The sequence below is a fragment of the Camelina sativa genome, chromosome 8 (assembly GCF_000633955.1).
Source record: "Camelina sativa cultivar DH55 chromosome 8, Cs, whole genome shotgun sequence".
Lineage (NCBI taxonomy): Eukaryota > Viridiplantae > Streptophyta > Magnoliopsida > Brassicales > Brassicaceae > Camelina > Camelina sativa.
The window spans coordinates 20,055,473-20,071,192 of NC_025692.1; the positions used below are offsets into that span (position 1 = coordinate 20,055,473).

The 15,720-nt window shown below is 34.1% G+C and overlaps 2 protein-coding genes across 3 annotated transcripts; both read left to right on the forward strand.

Moving 5' to 3' along the window:
* LOC104707600 (cysteine-rich receptor-like protein kinase 40) lies at window positions 8,722-11,350 on the forward strand. Of its 2 annotated transcripts, XM_010423976.2 has the most exons (8): window positions 8,722-9,157; window positions 9,272-9,626; window positions 9,710-9,811; window positions 9,890-10,023; window positions 10,111-10,321; window positions 10,405-10,642; window positions 10,739-10,877; window positions 10,958-11,350. In XM_010423976.2, the coding sequence occupies exons 1-8, from the start codon at window positions 8,792-8,794 to the stop codon at window positions 11,240-11,242; spliced, it is 1,830 nt and encodes a 609-aa protein (XP_010422278.1). In that variant the 5' UTR covers window positions 8,722-8,791; the 3' UTR covers window positions 11,243-11,350. The 2 variants fall into 2 exon arrangements, with proteins under 2 accessions (XP_010422278.1, XP_010422277.1); XM_010423975.2 differs by having other exon boundaries at window positions 8,722-9,626.
* Window positions 12,541-15,231, forward strand: LOC104707601 (putative cysteine-rich receptor-like protein kinase 39). Its single transcript, XM_010423977.1, is given in 8 exon segments — window positions 12,541-12,834; window positions 12,837-13,386; window positions 13,474-13,602; window positions 13,689-13,822; window positions 13,919-14,129; window positions 14,205-14,442; window positions 14,536-14,674; window positions 14,775-15,231. Coding segments are annotated over 8 exon segments (1,980 nt in total). The 3' UTR covers window positions 15,060-15,231.

A 15,720-nucleotide genomic window follows, 5' to 3' on the forward strand; every position in this document is an offset into this window, starting at 1 on the left:
AAATACAAATGATAAAATTTGATTATGGATTCATGGACATCTCTAAATTTTTATATAATATAGAAAGTTTTTTCTTAACAAATGATTTATAATTCTGCGTCTGCCATTGGGTTCTCTATATTAAAAAAACAAAAAAAAAACAGCGTGGACAGATTCTCTCTCAATATTGCGAACATCAAATTTGCAAGAAACGATTACAACAAAAACAAAATTGTTCCAAATTTGGCAATTAGTAAAATTAATTTAGTAAGTTTGTCTCTTTTACTCCAAAGATTTGCCTCTTTTGCCTTATATACTTCTACTTTCTCTATATTTGTCCCTTTTATTACTCAATAAATAAATGACGTACGCCACTTAACTTAAGTTTAAAAATTGTCGTTCCATTTTCCCATTTGGCCATTTCATATATCGTGTTTCTCAATGTGTGCATAGAGTCGCAGATGTTCTCTATTCCATACCAATAGAGAAGACTTTAGGTTTCATGAAGTCCAAGCCACCAAGACGTATAACTTTTACTTAAATAGAAAAGATGTGCGTGTTTGTAGGGCGTAGAGTAAATAAGAAAATGACTTATTCTCCGTAACACACGACAAACAAATTCTTCGTGTAGCACTCTAGACGTTCTGATAAAATTTGCATCATTAATCTAAAAAAAGGTGATTACTGGAGCTCAAACCCCAAACATTTAGTGTATAAATAGTTAATAAATTCTTGATCAATCACTGGACCTAGGAAACTTCCAACATATTCGTTATGTTTCGTTTTTAAGAATTAATTGTTTTATTTTCATTTCAAAAAAAAGTATATTCTATATTATTCATATAAATTTTTTTTTTATAAGGTATGTGATTTGATTTTCGGAAAGTGCACTTTCTTTATATATTAGTGGACATAAAATTTATTCAAGGTTCTAAAGTTTTGTAAGTAGATCCTATCCGTCGTTCGTAATATCAAGTGTTTATTAACAAAACTGTTATAAACAGATAATCATGAAAGTGATTATCCATCACTTTGATCTTATCTTTTTATCACTTAGTCCCCAAGTTACTTAGTAATCAAGTAACTTATACTTATCCATTTACTAAAGCCCCTATATATATGTATTTTCCTTCACTAGTAAAAGCAAGACAAGAGAGAAGAAATATGTAATAATAAGAAGTAGAGAGAAGAATTTATTTCACTTGCTTCTCGTCTCTTTCCATCTTATATATTACAGTGTATATAGTTATACATATACACATACATATACATATATAATATAATAATATTTTATGTTTGCGTTATGTTTTATAACACGTTATCAGTACGATGCTCTACTGCTAGAGCTTTTATGAGGTAAATAAGTTTATATTGTTTTAATTATATTTGTAGAACAGAAATATTTTAGACATCGTGAAATTATGTCTTTTTCTGGATTGATCGTCATAAGTTGTAGGCGTTTCAAATCTATAGCTAATTCATATCTGGATAGATTGTTAGATATATGGTAGGTTTTGCCTCTTTTACGATCAAATAAAAGCTATGTCTTTTTCGGATATATAGATCGTTATATATGGTAGGCTTTGCCTGCTTCCAGATCTAACAAAAGACTATGTCTTTTCCAGAAAGATCGTTAAAAATGGCAGGCTATGCCTCCTATATGATCAAATATAAAGGCTATGTCATTTTCTGGATTGATCGTTATAAGTGGTAGGTTTTACCTCCTTTGCGATCAAATATATAGTTATGTTATATCCAAATTGATCGTTTGATATATGGTAGGCTCTTCCTCCTTCACGATCAAATAAAAGCTATGTCTTTTTCGGATAGATAGATCGTTATATATGGTAGGCTTTGCCTCCTTTACGATCATATATAAAGCTATATAATATTTGGATTGATCATTTGATATGGTAGGCTTCGCCCCTCCATCACAATCTAACAAAAGGCTATGTCCTTTCCGAAATATCATTTTTGCCTTCTATGTGATCAAATAAAAGGTTTTGTCTTTTCCGGATTGATCGTTATACATATAGAGGTTCTGCCTCATTCATGATCAAATAAAAAGCTTTTTCTTTTCCGGATTGATCGTTATACATATAGAGGTTCTGCCTCATTCATGATCAAATAAAAAGCTTTGTCTTTTCCGGATTGATCGTTATACATATAGAGGTTCTGCCTCATTCATGAACAAATAAAAAGCTTTGTCTTTTCCGGATTGATCGTTATACATATAGAGGTTCTGCCTCATTCATGATCAAATAAAAAGCTTTGTCTTTTCCGGATTGATCGTTATACATATAGAGGTTCTGCCTCATTCATGAACAAATAAAAAGCTTTGTCTTTTCCGGATTGATCGTTATACATATAGAGGTTCTGCCTCATTCATGAACAAATAAAAAGCTTTGTCTTTTCCGGATTGATCGTTATACATATAGAGGTTCTGCCTCATTCATGAACAAATAAAAAGCTTTGTCTTTTCCGGATTGATCGTTATACATATAGAGGTTCTGCCTCATTCATGAACAAATAAAAAGCTTTGTCTTTTCCGGATTGATCGTTATACATATAGAGGTTCTGCCTCATTCATGAACAAATAAAAAGCTTTGTCTTTTCCGGATTGATCGTTATATATGATAGGCTCTGCCTACTCTACGATCAAAGAAAAGTTATGTCTATTAAATACTTATATATATTGCTATAGCTCTTATTTTATTTTCTGAATTTATAGCTTGTTTATTTAATTTTATTTATTCGTAAAGAATAACTATATGTGTTATATAAGATTTAAAGACAATGAAATGTCTTTATAATCAAAAATATATTTCTCTTATGAAATATATAAAGCACGTGTACATATATTTTATACAGTGCAAAAGTAATTGGAAGGTCTAGATGAGCAAGTCTCTCGACTTCCAAAGACATTAGATTCATAATTATCGATGTCTAGTGTTCTCCAAAGTCTCAAAGAAACTCATGGAGTTTTAATGACATTTTGTCTTAATAAAATTATTATGTTGAGACTATAAATAAATATGGTATCGTAAGATCGACCATATTGGAGACACGCATGTATATGATTATATCATGCAAAAACAAAGATGGCAAAATGATAGTAAATATGAAATTTTCTAATTCTTCAAGCATAGCGTTACCGGTCAAGTCATCCCGGTCAATCAATGATAATAAAAATCATTGTGAATTTGTTTGGAGGAACAAAATTTCTTTTAAAAGTATTGCATGTCCCCGTTCACATTTCATGAGGTTGTAAGCACTGCACTTCAATTCAGGTAACATCTATTTTATGTTGAATTGTATTAGTTTATTTAAATTTGTTTAAAATTTTTATTTATTATTTTCGGAGTAGATGGTTATATACCTCCTGTGACAACCCGTCCCGCGGACCCACTAGCCCCCCGCTAGCTGCCCCAACGGACCATCCGTGGACCCTGCTAGCCTCCCGCTAGCCGTCCCAACGGACCCCAAGCTGGCCCTGCATGACATCGATCCTAATTCATCACTGTGGATNTAATATTTGGATTGATCATTTGATATGGTAGGCTTCGCCCCTCCATCACAATCTAACAAAAGGCTATGTCCTTTCCGAAATATCATTTTTGCCTTCTATGTGATCAAATAAAAGGTTTTGTCTTTTCCGGATTGATCGTTATACATATAGAGNCCTCCTCCTTAATTCTGTAGTAGGCTATGCCTCCAGAATCATATAATGTTGGCCCATTCACCATCATTTTGGATTAAAAGCTCATTGGATATATATATATGATGGTTTGATTTCTTTGATAAATCCCCAAACTAAACCACAAATATAACCGATCTAAAAATAAGATTCGGTCAAAGGTGAATGGACATAAAAGTCATCATCTTGAGAGGGGGTAATACTAATCTCACATCTTATAAGGATCTACGATAATAAACATAACCAAAATCGGTATGTTCTTGATCCTAAAGTGGGATTCAGTACGAGATTAATGAACTCCAAGAGTTATCATCTCGAGGGGGAGAATTAAAGGAATCCCACATCGGGAATAAGTCGATAAAATTTGGTGAATTTGACACCCCATAGCGATATAACTATGGTGAAGTCATATCCTATAGTTTATCACATATATATGTCGCATGTGATAAAGTGAAACATCCATGATGTTCACTCTTGAAATGAGCTATGATGAATCTTTCATAGTGCAACTCCAAGATATTGCAAAATGATTCATGGTGATTTAATCTCTTTTTTTTATATGAAACATGCAGTTTTATATGTAATAAATATTATATATGAGGCCAACAATTTGAAATAAATATTTCTCCCATGTTATATATTCATGATTGGAGATCAAATATATCTTATTTCAAATCTTATGGGTGTGTGCTACATATTTTAAATGCTCCTCCACACCGCATAAAATATATCATCCAAAGAGGATGAAATATATAGATGCAGGAAATGAGTCTCCGCTCTATTAATATAGAACCATCTTAGGAGAGATGTGCGTATTGCAAGATTTGCATATCATCATGTTGGATGATAAAATTCTCCATCATTATGGGAGAATCATCGAATAGTTTTGGATCTTTATAAACAAATGAATATGAACTTAAAAGTTCAAAAGTTTAACAGATCACTATTAAAAATATATATTGCAAATCAAATGCAAAAAGCTGATGGATGAGATTTCATATAATTACTGATCCTCACATAAATGAATACGAACTTGTAGTTATGAGAAATCTCACATCCCAGCTAAAAATGCTCCAGTAAAAATATGTCTCTGGCGGATGACATACTAAGTCTATGACACATAAGAAACGTGATAGACTACTTTGGTTCCTAAGATAAATAAAATCTTCGAAAATAAAAAAGAGCAAATTAAAAAGAGGATTATACTCTCAAAAGAGGAGCAAATGAACTCTTAAAGAAGAGTAAATAGACTCTTTAAGAAGAGCTAATAGACTCCCAGAGAGGATCACATAGACTCCTAAAGAGGAGCAAGATACTCCTTAAGAGGAGTAGAGAAACCGATTGATATGGTTAATAACGAAATCAGGTACCTGAATTAAATCATTTATATAATGATTAAAGAGATCTCGATTAACAATGTCATTACGGGAAATATGGAACCAAAGACATAATGTCGACAAAAAAATGTTATATCGCGCAATGTGATTAATGAGGATCATAAATCTCCGCTCTGTGAGCATATAGAGATATATATTGGCCAATAAAGAGGTAATCAAGTCTATATAAACTCGTATAAAAACGAGTAATTTTGGACTAGTGGTCCAAGCACTAAAAGGGTATAATGATATATAACAAGATGGTGTGTCGCGCCATGTTTTGTTAAAATACCCTATCAAACAAAATGAATGCTATATAGATGACTTGAAATATGCCTTATGGGATGCTTAAAGAGCTTATCCCGAAAATATATGATATCATAATTATGTTCTCTAGAACTCATAACAGTGATGATTTTGAACATCATCAAAACTCTTGAAGAGTTATATGGAATGAAAGATCTTGGAAAGACAAATATGTCTCTAGATATTCCAAATTAAACATCTATCGAAATAGATGTTATACTAATCACTTCTAAAGGAAGTCAAATATGTATATATAGTCATATAAGATCATATATAAATGCTGACGAGCATTTATATATCTTATGAATTATGCATAGCATTTTTCTACTAATCTCTTTGCAGCATATAACTCATTCTCTATGAGTAGATTTTGAGTATGAGTTAAAACGTATCTTCTATTGCAAAGTGATAGACTTTGGCCGTCGCTTATTCAAGTCATGTCAAAATAGTTGTGCTTCATATGCCATATCGAGAATCCCTAATGGCTCAGATGATGCTTGAACGTCAACCAATAGTTATCTGCCTAAGATTGGAGCCTCGTAACATGTTGACGAAGAACTTCGAACTGAGGATTCGATCAGCATCAACTAGTTAATGCTTGTTTGGACCCATTAACAAGAAGCAACCGAAAGGCAACAACTCTATTTGAAGACTATATTGCATATGTCGCCCAAATCAAAGGAAGCTACACCAAGAACGACAAGACAAGATATATTCCTCTCTTACGGTCAAGAATTTGAGAAGAATAAGGAAGTTGATAGCCAGTACATCAGCTCAACTAACAATATAGCAGATGTACTTACAAAGGTGCTTCCTGCTGCTTCATTCAAAATGCATCTTCAAAGATCAAAATGCATATTTTGAAGATGATACTTCTAGGGGGAGAATATGATGATTCGCGTGGCTGCACTCTTTTTCCCTTATCATGGTTTTTATTCTACTGGGTTTTTCCATGACAAGGTTTTTAACGAGGCAGCATATAACACGCAGAATATCGACCTTAAAAGAGAATGTCAATAAGAACAAGACTCGTCTATTTCAGGGGAAGATTGTGTCACTGTACTCTTTTTCCCTTATCATAGCTTTTATCCTATATGGTTTTTCTATGATAAAGTTTTTAACGAGGCAATACACGATAAATAAACGGTGATAAATAATCAAGGGGAAGTGTTATAAACGGATAATCATGAAAGTGATTATTCGTCACTTTGATCTTATCTTCTTATCACTTGGTCTCCAAGTTACTTAGTAATCAAGTAACTTATACTTATCCATTTACTAAAGCCTCTATATATATGTACTTTTCTTTACTTGTAAAAGTAAGACAAGAGAGAAGAATTTATTTCACTTGCCTCTCGTCTCTTTCCCCTTATATATTACAGTGTATATAGTTATACATATACACATACATATACATATATAATATAATAATATTCTATGTTTGCGTTATGTTTTATAACAAAAACTGAATTATCATGAATGTGATGTGAAGCAGATAAAATTGTTTGTACGTATCAGAACAACTGTCGTCGTGAAGCCGTTTATTTCATCAATTTTTGGCCGTTGGATGATTCCGCCTATTACATTAGTTTTGTCGGTCTTAATCCGCCACTCTGTACTGTTTATTACCATTTCGAAAATAGTTTTATAAAAAGAGTGGATATATTATATTTCCGAAGCACCATTATTAGACCAAGCATGCGAAGTCTTTTTTATCCCGCGACCAAAAACAAAAAATGTATATACATTATGAAAATGTCAAATGTGTATGCCGTAAGGGCCGGGTTACATGAAGACAAGAAGAATATTTTACACAGCCGTATTGAAAGGTTTTGGAATAGCTTTAGCTTCTAGATATATAAACTTAAATAATACGAAGTGATTAAGTTTATTACTTCATTTTAGATTTTTACTTTATACATGCAACAAACTGTTAATGAAGGGTTTACATGCGACGATATTTGAAACAGTCGAAGATTACAAAACCCTTTTGGAGATTCTTCTATTACTGCAACGTGGTCAGATTTAGTAGTTTCCTTAGTAAACCTGTATCGTAGTCGTTTTCATAATTATGCCTCACATACACTTTAGACCAAATGGAACATATTAAGAATTCTTCTGTATAACACAAAAACAATTTCTTCTTAAACCAAAAAAATACAAATAATAATTCTTCCTCATTACAATATACATTTCAAATTCATATTTAACATAATCGTTTTTCTTTACAGTACTTAAAAAAAGAAAAATACTATATATCAAACAGAATCCAGCACTTTACGGTTAAAAATTACAAAATACAATTCTACTAATATTATATGATAAAAGTATAAAGTATAGACCACATGGATATGAGTCATTTGCTTTCAATCCATTTGAATATTCAAAGAAAAGATTTATCCGTGGGCTATATCTACCTATGATAAATACAGTTAGAAGTATAGCCGCAGATCTGGTATTTGGTATATCATCAAAAATAAATATAGAACTAGATTTAGAATAAGTACAATNAAAAAAAAAAAAAAAAAAAAAAAAAAAAAAAATCAGAAGTAATCATACATATCATGTATCTTTTATTAAATTAAAATTAATAGTTCGTATTTGAAATTTGATTTTATGAATTAGTTGAAATAATACAAATATCTTAGTGAAACACATATCTAAAGTTAATATATTGTTGTATTTAAATTTCAACATATCTTAGGGAAACACATCAACTTTCGGAAATTCATGATGTTACATTTCTAAAGTTAATAGAGAATTTTTGAAATTCTCATTTCAGTGTGTCTATTTTCAAAAATGTTTCTAGCTGTTCATTTTTAAAATACCTCTTATTAAAATTGAAAAGTTTATAAAGTTTAGACTTAAGAGGTACTACTAGATAATAACTATTACTTGGCGACTTGATCCAAGTGTTTGTAAAGTTTTATAAGTTCTTACAAGGTATTTAATAAAATTTTATAAAGTTTTTATAAGCTGTTTGTAAGATTTTATATACATATAAAGGTAGTTTGTGTGTTTTATCAGATTACACACTTATTTGAGTATAAATTTAAAGACATTTTTTATTTTTATTTTTAGAAATAAGGTAATTTTGAAAAGGGGTATGAAAAAATGACATTTTTAAAATTCCTCATACTAATATGTATCTTGTTATACATTAGGTAGTCAGCTATCCTTTTCCTTCTTATTATTAATAACAAATACTATAAATTTTGACCACATTTTGTTTAATTGAAATATCCTGTTGGCATTTTTCCATCTTTGAAAATTCACCGTTTTATCGATTTGCAAGTCAAGTTAATACTCGTTTTCTCATCTCACCTCTATCTATATAGAACACAGCTCAACATCTAACTTCTTACAACATAACGTATATACGTAAAATACAGAAAAGGAAAGAAAAAAAAGTTGTTACCATTAACAAACAAAAATGGGGAAATGCCCTGTTTTGATGATATACCTCTCTTCTTTTATTCTTCTTGTCCTTCAAACACTCCATGGTGTTCAATCCGTAAAGTGTTTCGGAAACTCCTTCAACGGCAACGGCAGCTACGCTCAGAATCGCCAGAAACTCTTCTCTACTCTTGCTGATAAAGTCGTCACTAACGGCGGATTCTACAACGCTTCACTTGGCCAAATTCCCAACAGAGTTTACGCTCTTGCCATGTGCGCTAGAGGCTACGACCAAGAAGCTTGTTTCAGTTGCGTCCAATCATTAGCTCAGGATACACAAAAATATTGTCAACGCCACATGGACTCCTTCATATGGGGAGGCAATGACGACGTTTCTTGTCTTGTACGTTCCTCAAACCACTCAACTTTTGGGAACCTCCAGCTTGGACCTTCCGTTATATGGCCAAATCCAAATCTTATCGAGTCGTTTAAAAACATGACCCTTTTCCAACGACAGTGGGAAGTAATGGTTAATCGGACTCTCGAGGCTACCACTAAAGCTGAAACTTCCTCGGTACTCAAGTACTACAGTGCCGAAAAAGCCGGGTTCACGGAGTTTCCAGATGTTTACATGCTGATGCAATGCACACCCGACATAACTTCTCAAGACTGCAGAAAATGTTTGGGAGATTGCGTGATGAATTATAGAAAAGATTATCTCGAGAGAAAAGGAGGCATGGCTAGTCTTCCTAGCTGTTATTTCAGGTGGGATCTATATACTTACCACAATGCTTTTGATAATGTAACAAGAGTTCCTGCGCCTCCTCGGCCTCCAACGCATGCAAAGGAGAGCTGCATAACAAATAAAAAAGGTAAATCAAATGAGTTATAGCATTGCACATTTTGTAAGTATGATAAAGAGGTTCTCAGACTAAATAGCGTTAATAATTTGCAGGAAGAAGTACAATCGCAATATTTGTGGTTCTTACTTTCATTAATCTTTTGGTGTTTATTGGCTTCATTAAAGTCTTTGCAAGGAGGGGAAAATATAATAGTGGTAAGGCTAACTTGCTTCAATCAACCTTATGATGTAGAGAGTAAGGCTTATTTCTGTTTTGTTTTTTTTTTTGTAAAGTTGGTGGTGCAGAGTACTCTGATTCTGATGGTCAATTCATGTTACGGTTTGATCTTCGTATGATCTTAATGGCAACCAATGACTTCTCCTCTGAAAATACTATTGGACAAGGTGGATTTGGTACTGTCTATAAGGTAGTAATAACTTTTGTTCCTAATAATGTGTGTTTTTGATCAATCAAGGTCTTATAGGTGTAAATAGATCTTAAAAATGGGTTTCAGGGGACATTCCCAAACGGGCAAGAGGTAGCCGCGAAGAGATTAAAAAAAGGTTCAGGACAAGGAGATATGGAGTTTAAGAATGAGGTCTCACTCTTGACAAGACTCCAACATAAGAATCTGGTTAAGCTTCTTGGGTTCTGCAACGAGGGAGATGAAGTGATTCTTGTCTACGAGTTTGTTCCTAACTCAAGTCTTGATAACTTTATCTTCGGTGAGTTTTCGAATGACAGTCGCATTTTTTTTTATATAGTTTTAGAAACTTTAAGCAAAACATTGTTTCTTGAAACTCTGCAGATGAAGAGAAGCGTTCACTTCTTACATGGGAGATGAGGTTTAGAATTATAGAAGGCATTGCTCGAGGTCTTCTTTATCTTCATGAGGATTCTCAGCTAAAGATTATTCACAGAGACTTGAAGGCGAGCAACATACTTTTAGATGCTGAGATGAATCCTAAAGTTGCAGATTTTGGAACAGCGAGGTTGTTTGACACTGACGTGACTCGAGCTGAAACAAAACGAATAGCTGGAACCCGGTAAGGAATATTTTTTTAAATGCTCTGTTTTAAAAACAGAGTCTTGCAGACATTGTAACAGTCATGAATATAGTGTTACTGGTTTGCATTATGCAGTGGATATATGGCTCCTGAGTACCTGAATCACGGAGAAATCTCAGCTAAATCTGACGTTTATAGCTTCGGTGTCATGCTTCTAGAGATGATAAGTGGTGAAAGAAACAAGACCTCTAAAGGAGAAGGACTTGCAGCTTTTGTAAGCTTACTTCACATATCAGTTTTTAATCTTCAAATATCTGTGTACAAAAAGTTAAAAGACATATTTTGTTGGTGTAGGCATGGAAGAGATGGGTTGACGGCAAGGCTGAGGTTATAATTGATCCTTTCTTGATAGAGAATCCAAGAAACGAGATCATCAAGTTGATCCAGATTGGTTTGTTGTGTGTTCAAGAGAATGCAGCAAAGAGACCAACCATGAGCTCTGTGATCATTTGGCTTGGCAGTGATACTACCATCATTCCTTTACCTAATGCTCCTGCTTTCACTGGAAGTCAGTCCCAATCAGAAAGTGGTACAACGTCAATGAGTGGTGATGTCTTCACAGAGTTGAGTTGTCGTTGAGTTATAAATCATTTGATCATCAAAATATTGTTTTCGAAAGCAAACTTCACAAAAAAACTTTCTTCAAGGAACCTTTCTTTGTATCTTGTGGTGTTAAAATATTTTTGTTCTTTTGGCAAATAGTAAATTAATGTACGGATTCTCATAAATTTANACGAGTTGTCCAAACCGCATGGATTCATTCACGTGGGACAAAGACGGTGAAGACAATGTTTCTTGTCTTGTAAGTACCTCAAACCACTCAACTTTTGGTAACCTCGAGCTTAGACCTCCTGTTAGATACCAAAGTCCAGATAGTATCGAGCCATGGAAAAACATGACTCTTTTCGAGCAACAATGGAATGCAATGGCTAACCGGACCCTGGAGGCTGCCGCGGAAGCTGAAACTTCCTCGGTACTTAAATACTATAGTGCCGAGAAAGCCGAGTTCACAGAGTTTCCAAATGTTTACATGCTGATGCAGNAGAGTTGAAATCATATGGGATGGACCTCTCCCTGGATATGTACAAGCCTGGGGACACAAAGTCTTCTACTCATAAAAAATGAGAAAGTGAATACGAAATAAAATTTGTTAATTCGAACACAACAAAACAGATTACGAACATAACAATAATTCAAAATAAATATTACTTCTACGTCCACTTCAAGTGAAGAGTCTTGGTCTTTGATTTGATACTTTCACGCTTCTTTCTTCAATAGTTAGGTATATTTAATTCTTATAAATAATGGATTCTAAGAACTTTGTACTACTCTTCTTACTTGGCCACCGTTGCCAGTTACGACCAAAGACTTATAAGATTTCTAATTTGCTACTTGACTAATAAATAAAAACAAAAAAGTTACTTAAAAAATCGCTAAATTTAATTTGAAACTCAATCATAAATTGTAAATTTTGCAATTGTTTTCCAAAGTTAGGTTTTCATTTGTGGGTTAAAAAAAGTCTTTGTGTTTGTAGTAAACATCCTCTCAATTCACCACAAGCTCCTACCTATACTATAACTGTCTTAAACGTACAAATATTTTTTTTTTCATATGGCTCCATAACATATCATACTACTATATTGTTAGGTGTATTTTAGTTATAGCTCTACAAAGAAAACACAAATACATATACTAAAATTTGATCATGGAGAAAAAAATTGCGTTGGCAAAACCTACGCGTATCCGCGTGTTTCGTACTTTCCTCGTACACTAATTAATAAAAATTGACCAATACACATTTTATCAAGTCAACGTTTGCTCTATCACTGATCTATTAAAGTCTTAACAATAACGAAGTAGTTCAATAAAATAAAAAAATGGGGAATCAACCTGCTTTGATGTTCTTTCTTGCGTCTTCTCTTCTTCTTGTCCTTCAAAAGCTCGAAGTTGTTAACGCCGTGGGATGTACTGGAAGCTTATTCAACAGTAACAGCAGCTACGCTCAGAATCGCCGCGATCTCTTCTCTACTCTTGCAAATAAAGTCGCCACCAACGGTGGATTCTACAACGCTTCACTCGGCAAAAGTCCCAACAGAGTTCACGCTGTTGGTCTATGCGGAAGAGGCTACGAGCAACAAGCATGTATCAGTTGTGTTGAAAGTGCCGTTCAGGTATACTTACGACAACGAGTTGTCCAAACCGCATGGATTCATTCACGTGGGACAAAGACGGTGAAGACAATGTTTCTTGTCTTGTAAGTACCTCAAACCACTCAACTTTTGGTAACCTCGAGCTTAGACCTCCTGTTAGATACCAAAGTCCAGATAGTATCGAGCCATGGAAAAACATGACTCTTTTCGAGCAACAATGGAATGCAATGGCTAACCGGACCCTGGAGGCTGCCGCGGAAGCTGAAACTTCCTCGGTACTTAAATACTATAGTGCCGAGAAAGCCGAGTTCACAGAGTTTCCAAATGTTTACATGCTGATGCAGTGCACACCCGACATAACTTCCCAAGATTGCAAGACATGTTTGGGACAATGCGTGACGCTTTTTAAAGAACAGGTTTGGGGAAGAAAAGGAGGTGAGGTTTATCGTCCAAGCTGTTTTTTCAGGTGGGATCTATATGCTTTCCATGGTGCTTTTGATAATGTAACAAGAGTTCCTGCGCCTCCTCGACCTCAGGCTCCGGAGAAGGAGAGCTCTATAACAGAAAAGAAAGGTACACCAAATGAGTTAGAGCATTGCCATAAAATTTGTAAGTATGATAAAGAGGTTCTCAGGCTAAAAGGGGTTAAATGATTTGCAGGAAGAAGCATTGGGTATCGTGTAATAATCGTAATATTTGTGCTTCTTACTTTCATTAATATTTTGGTGTTTATTGGATTCATCAAAGTCTATGCACGGAAGAAAAAATTATACAACATCATAACCAATGGTTAGTGTACCTTTAGTTTCTTGCTTCAGTCAACCTTATGAGTTATGATCTAGTAATTAAGGGTTATTTGTTTCTTTTTTTGTTAGTTGGTAGTGCAGAGTACTCTGATTCTGATGGTCAGTTTGTGTTACGGTTTGATCTTGGTATGATCATTATGGCAACCAATGACTTCTCTTCTGATAATACGCTAGGCCAAGGTGGATTTGGTACTGTCTATAAGGTAGTAATTACATTTTCACAATAATGAGTTGTTGATTGATCTTGATCTCGGACTCGGATGACGGGATGAGTAACAAATCTTGAGAACCGGTTTCAGGGGACATTGTTAAACGGGCAAGAGATAGCGGTAAAGAGATTAACAAAAGGTTCAGGACAAGGAGATATAGAGTTTAAGAATGAAGTTTCATTACTGACAAGACTCCAACATAGGAATCTGGTTAAGCTTCTAGGGTTCTGTAACGAAGGAGATGAAGAGATTCTTGTCTACGAGTTTGTCCCCAACGCAAGTCTTGACCACTTTATCTTCGGTGAGCCTTCGAAAAACAGCTGCCAATTTGGATAGTTTTAGAACTTTTAAGCAAAATACAAATGTTTCTTTTCAGATGAAGAGAAGCGTTCACTTCTTACATGGGAGATGAGATGCAGAATTATAGAAGGCATTGCTCGAGGTCTTCTTTATCTTCATGAGGATTCTCAGCTAAAGATTATTCACAGAGACTTGAAGTTGAGTAACATCCTCTTAGACGCAGAGATGAACCCCAAAGTTGCAGATTTTGGGACAGCTAGGTTGTTCGATACAGATGAGACTCGAGCTGAAACTAAACGAATAGCTGGAACTCGGTAAGAAACATTTTTAAATGCTCTGTTTTTAAAACAGAGTCTTGCAGGCATTTAAACAATTATGAACTAATGTTATTGTTTGCATATATGCAGCGGATATATGGCTCCTGAGTACCTGAATCATGGGCAAATGTCAGCTAAATCTGACGTTTATAGCTTTGGTGTCATGCTTCTAGAGATGATAAGTGGTGAAAGAAACAAGAGCTTTGAAGGAGAAGGACTTGCTGCTTTTGTAAGCTTCTTCACATATCAGTGGTTGATCCATTTTGTTCTTACTCTTCAAACCACTTATGTACAAAATGTAATAATACATATTTTCTTTCTTGGTGCAGGCATGGAAGAGATGGGTTGAAGGAAAGCCTGAGATTATAATTGATCCTTTCTTGATAGAGCATCCAAGAAACGAGATCATCAAGTTGATCCAGATTGGTTTGTTGTGTGTTCAAGAGAATGCAGCAAAGAGACCAACCATGAGCTCTGTGATAATTTGGCTTGGCAGTGAAACTATCATCATTCCATTACCTAATGCTCCTATTTTCACTAGAAGTCATTCCCAATCTGAAAATGGTACAATGTCAATGAGCAGCGATGTCTTCACAGAGTTGAGTTGTCGTTGAGGTTTAAATCAGATTATCAGATTTTTTTTTTCGAAAGCAAACTATACATTGTATCTTGTGGTCCTGGTCATTAGCATGATCAAGAAACCTTTCATTTTATCTTGTGGTCTTTAGATATTTTCCTAAGTTTCATCTCAAAGCATAAATAGTAAATTACTGTATGTAATCTTCATTTCCTAAGCTTCATCACAAAGCATACTTTTTTTAGGTCAACAAAATATTTCATGGTTTTAGAACAAATAATGAATGGAAAAAAAAATTTATGGACATCAAAACAAACATGACCCAAAACCTATAAATATTGGAGTGTTGTTAAAGACACCACTTCGGAAACTATGATTAAGTGAAAAGTTGATTACTTGGATTATTTTTTTCCACCAACTCTTTCCGATGACACCAAAGACGGATCCACGTAAAAGGAAGCGGAGTCACGCACAAACTTGTTTTATGTGATTTAAATGTGCTATGTCACTAGACTAAGCTAAATTGGTTAAAGTTTGTAATTGCCCCCAATAGAGAATCGAGGATATGCAATATTTTTCTTATTAGTCGTGGTCCTCACAAGGAAAGACTTTATGTTCTATGAAGGTATCTATGCATCCACATGAGCAAAAATAAAGATTTTTTTTTTTTTTTTTGACAACAGACAATAAGATTGGTT

Bases quoted from the DNA above. Each gene is read 5' to 3' on its own strand.
- LOC104707600 (XM_010423975.2), top strand. From the start codon at position 8,792: ATGGGGAAATGCCCTGTTTTGATGATATACCTCTCTTCTTTTATTCTT. The intron at 10,643-10,738 runs GTAAGGAATATT...TGCATTATGCAG, and splicing joins AAACGAATAGCTGGAACCCG to TGGATATATGGCTCCTGAGT. The intron at 10,878-10,957 runs GTAAGCTTACTT...TTGTTGGTGTAG, and splicing joins GAGAAGGACTTGCAGCTTTT to GCATGGAAGAGATGGGTTGA.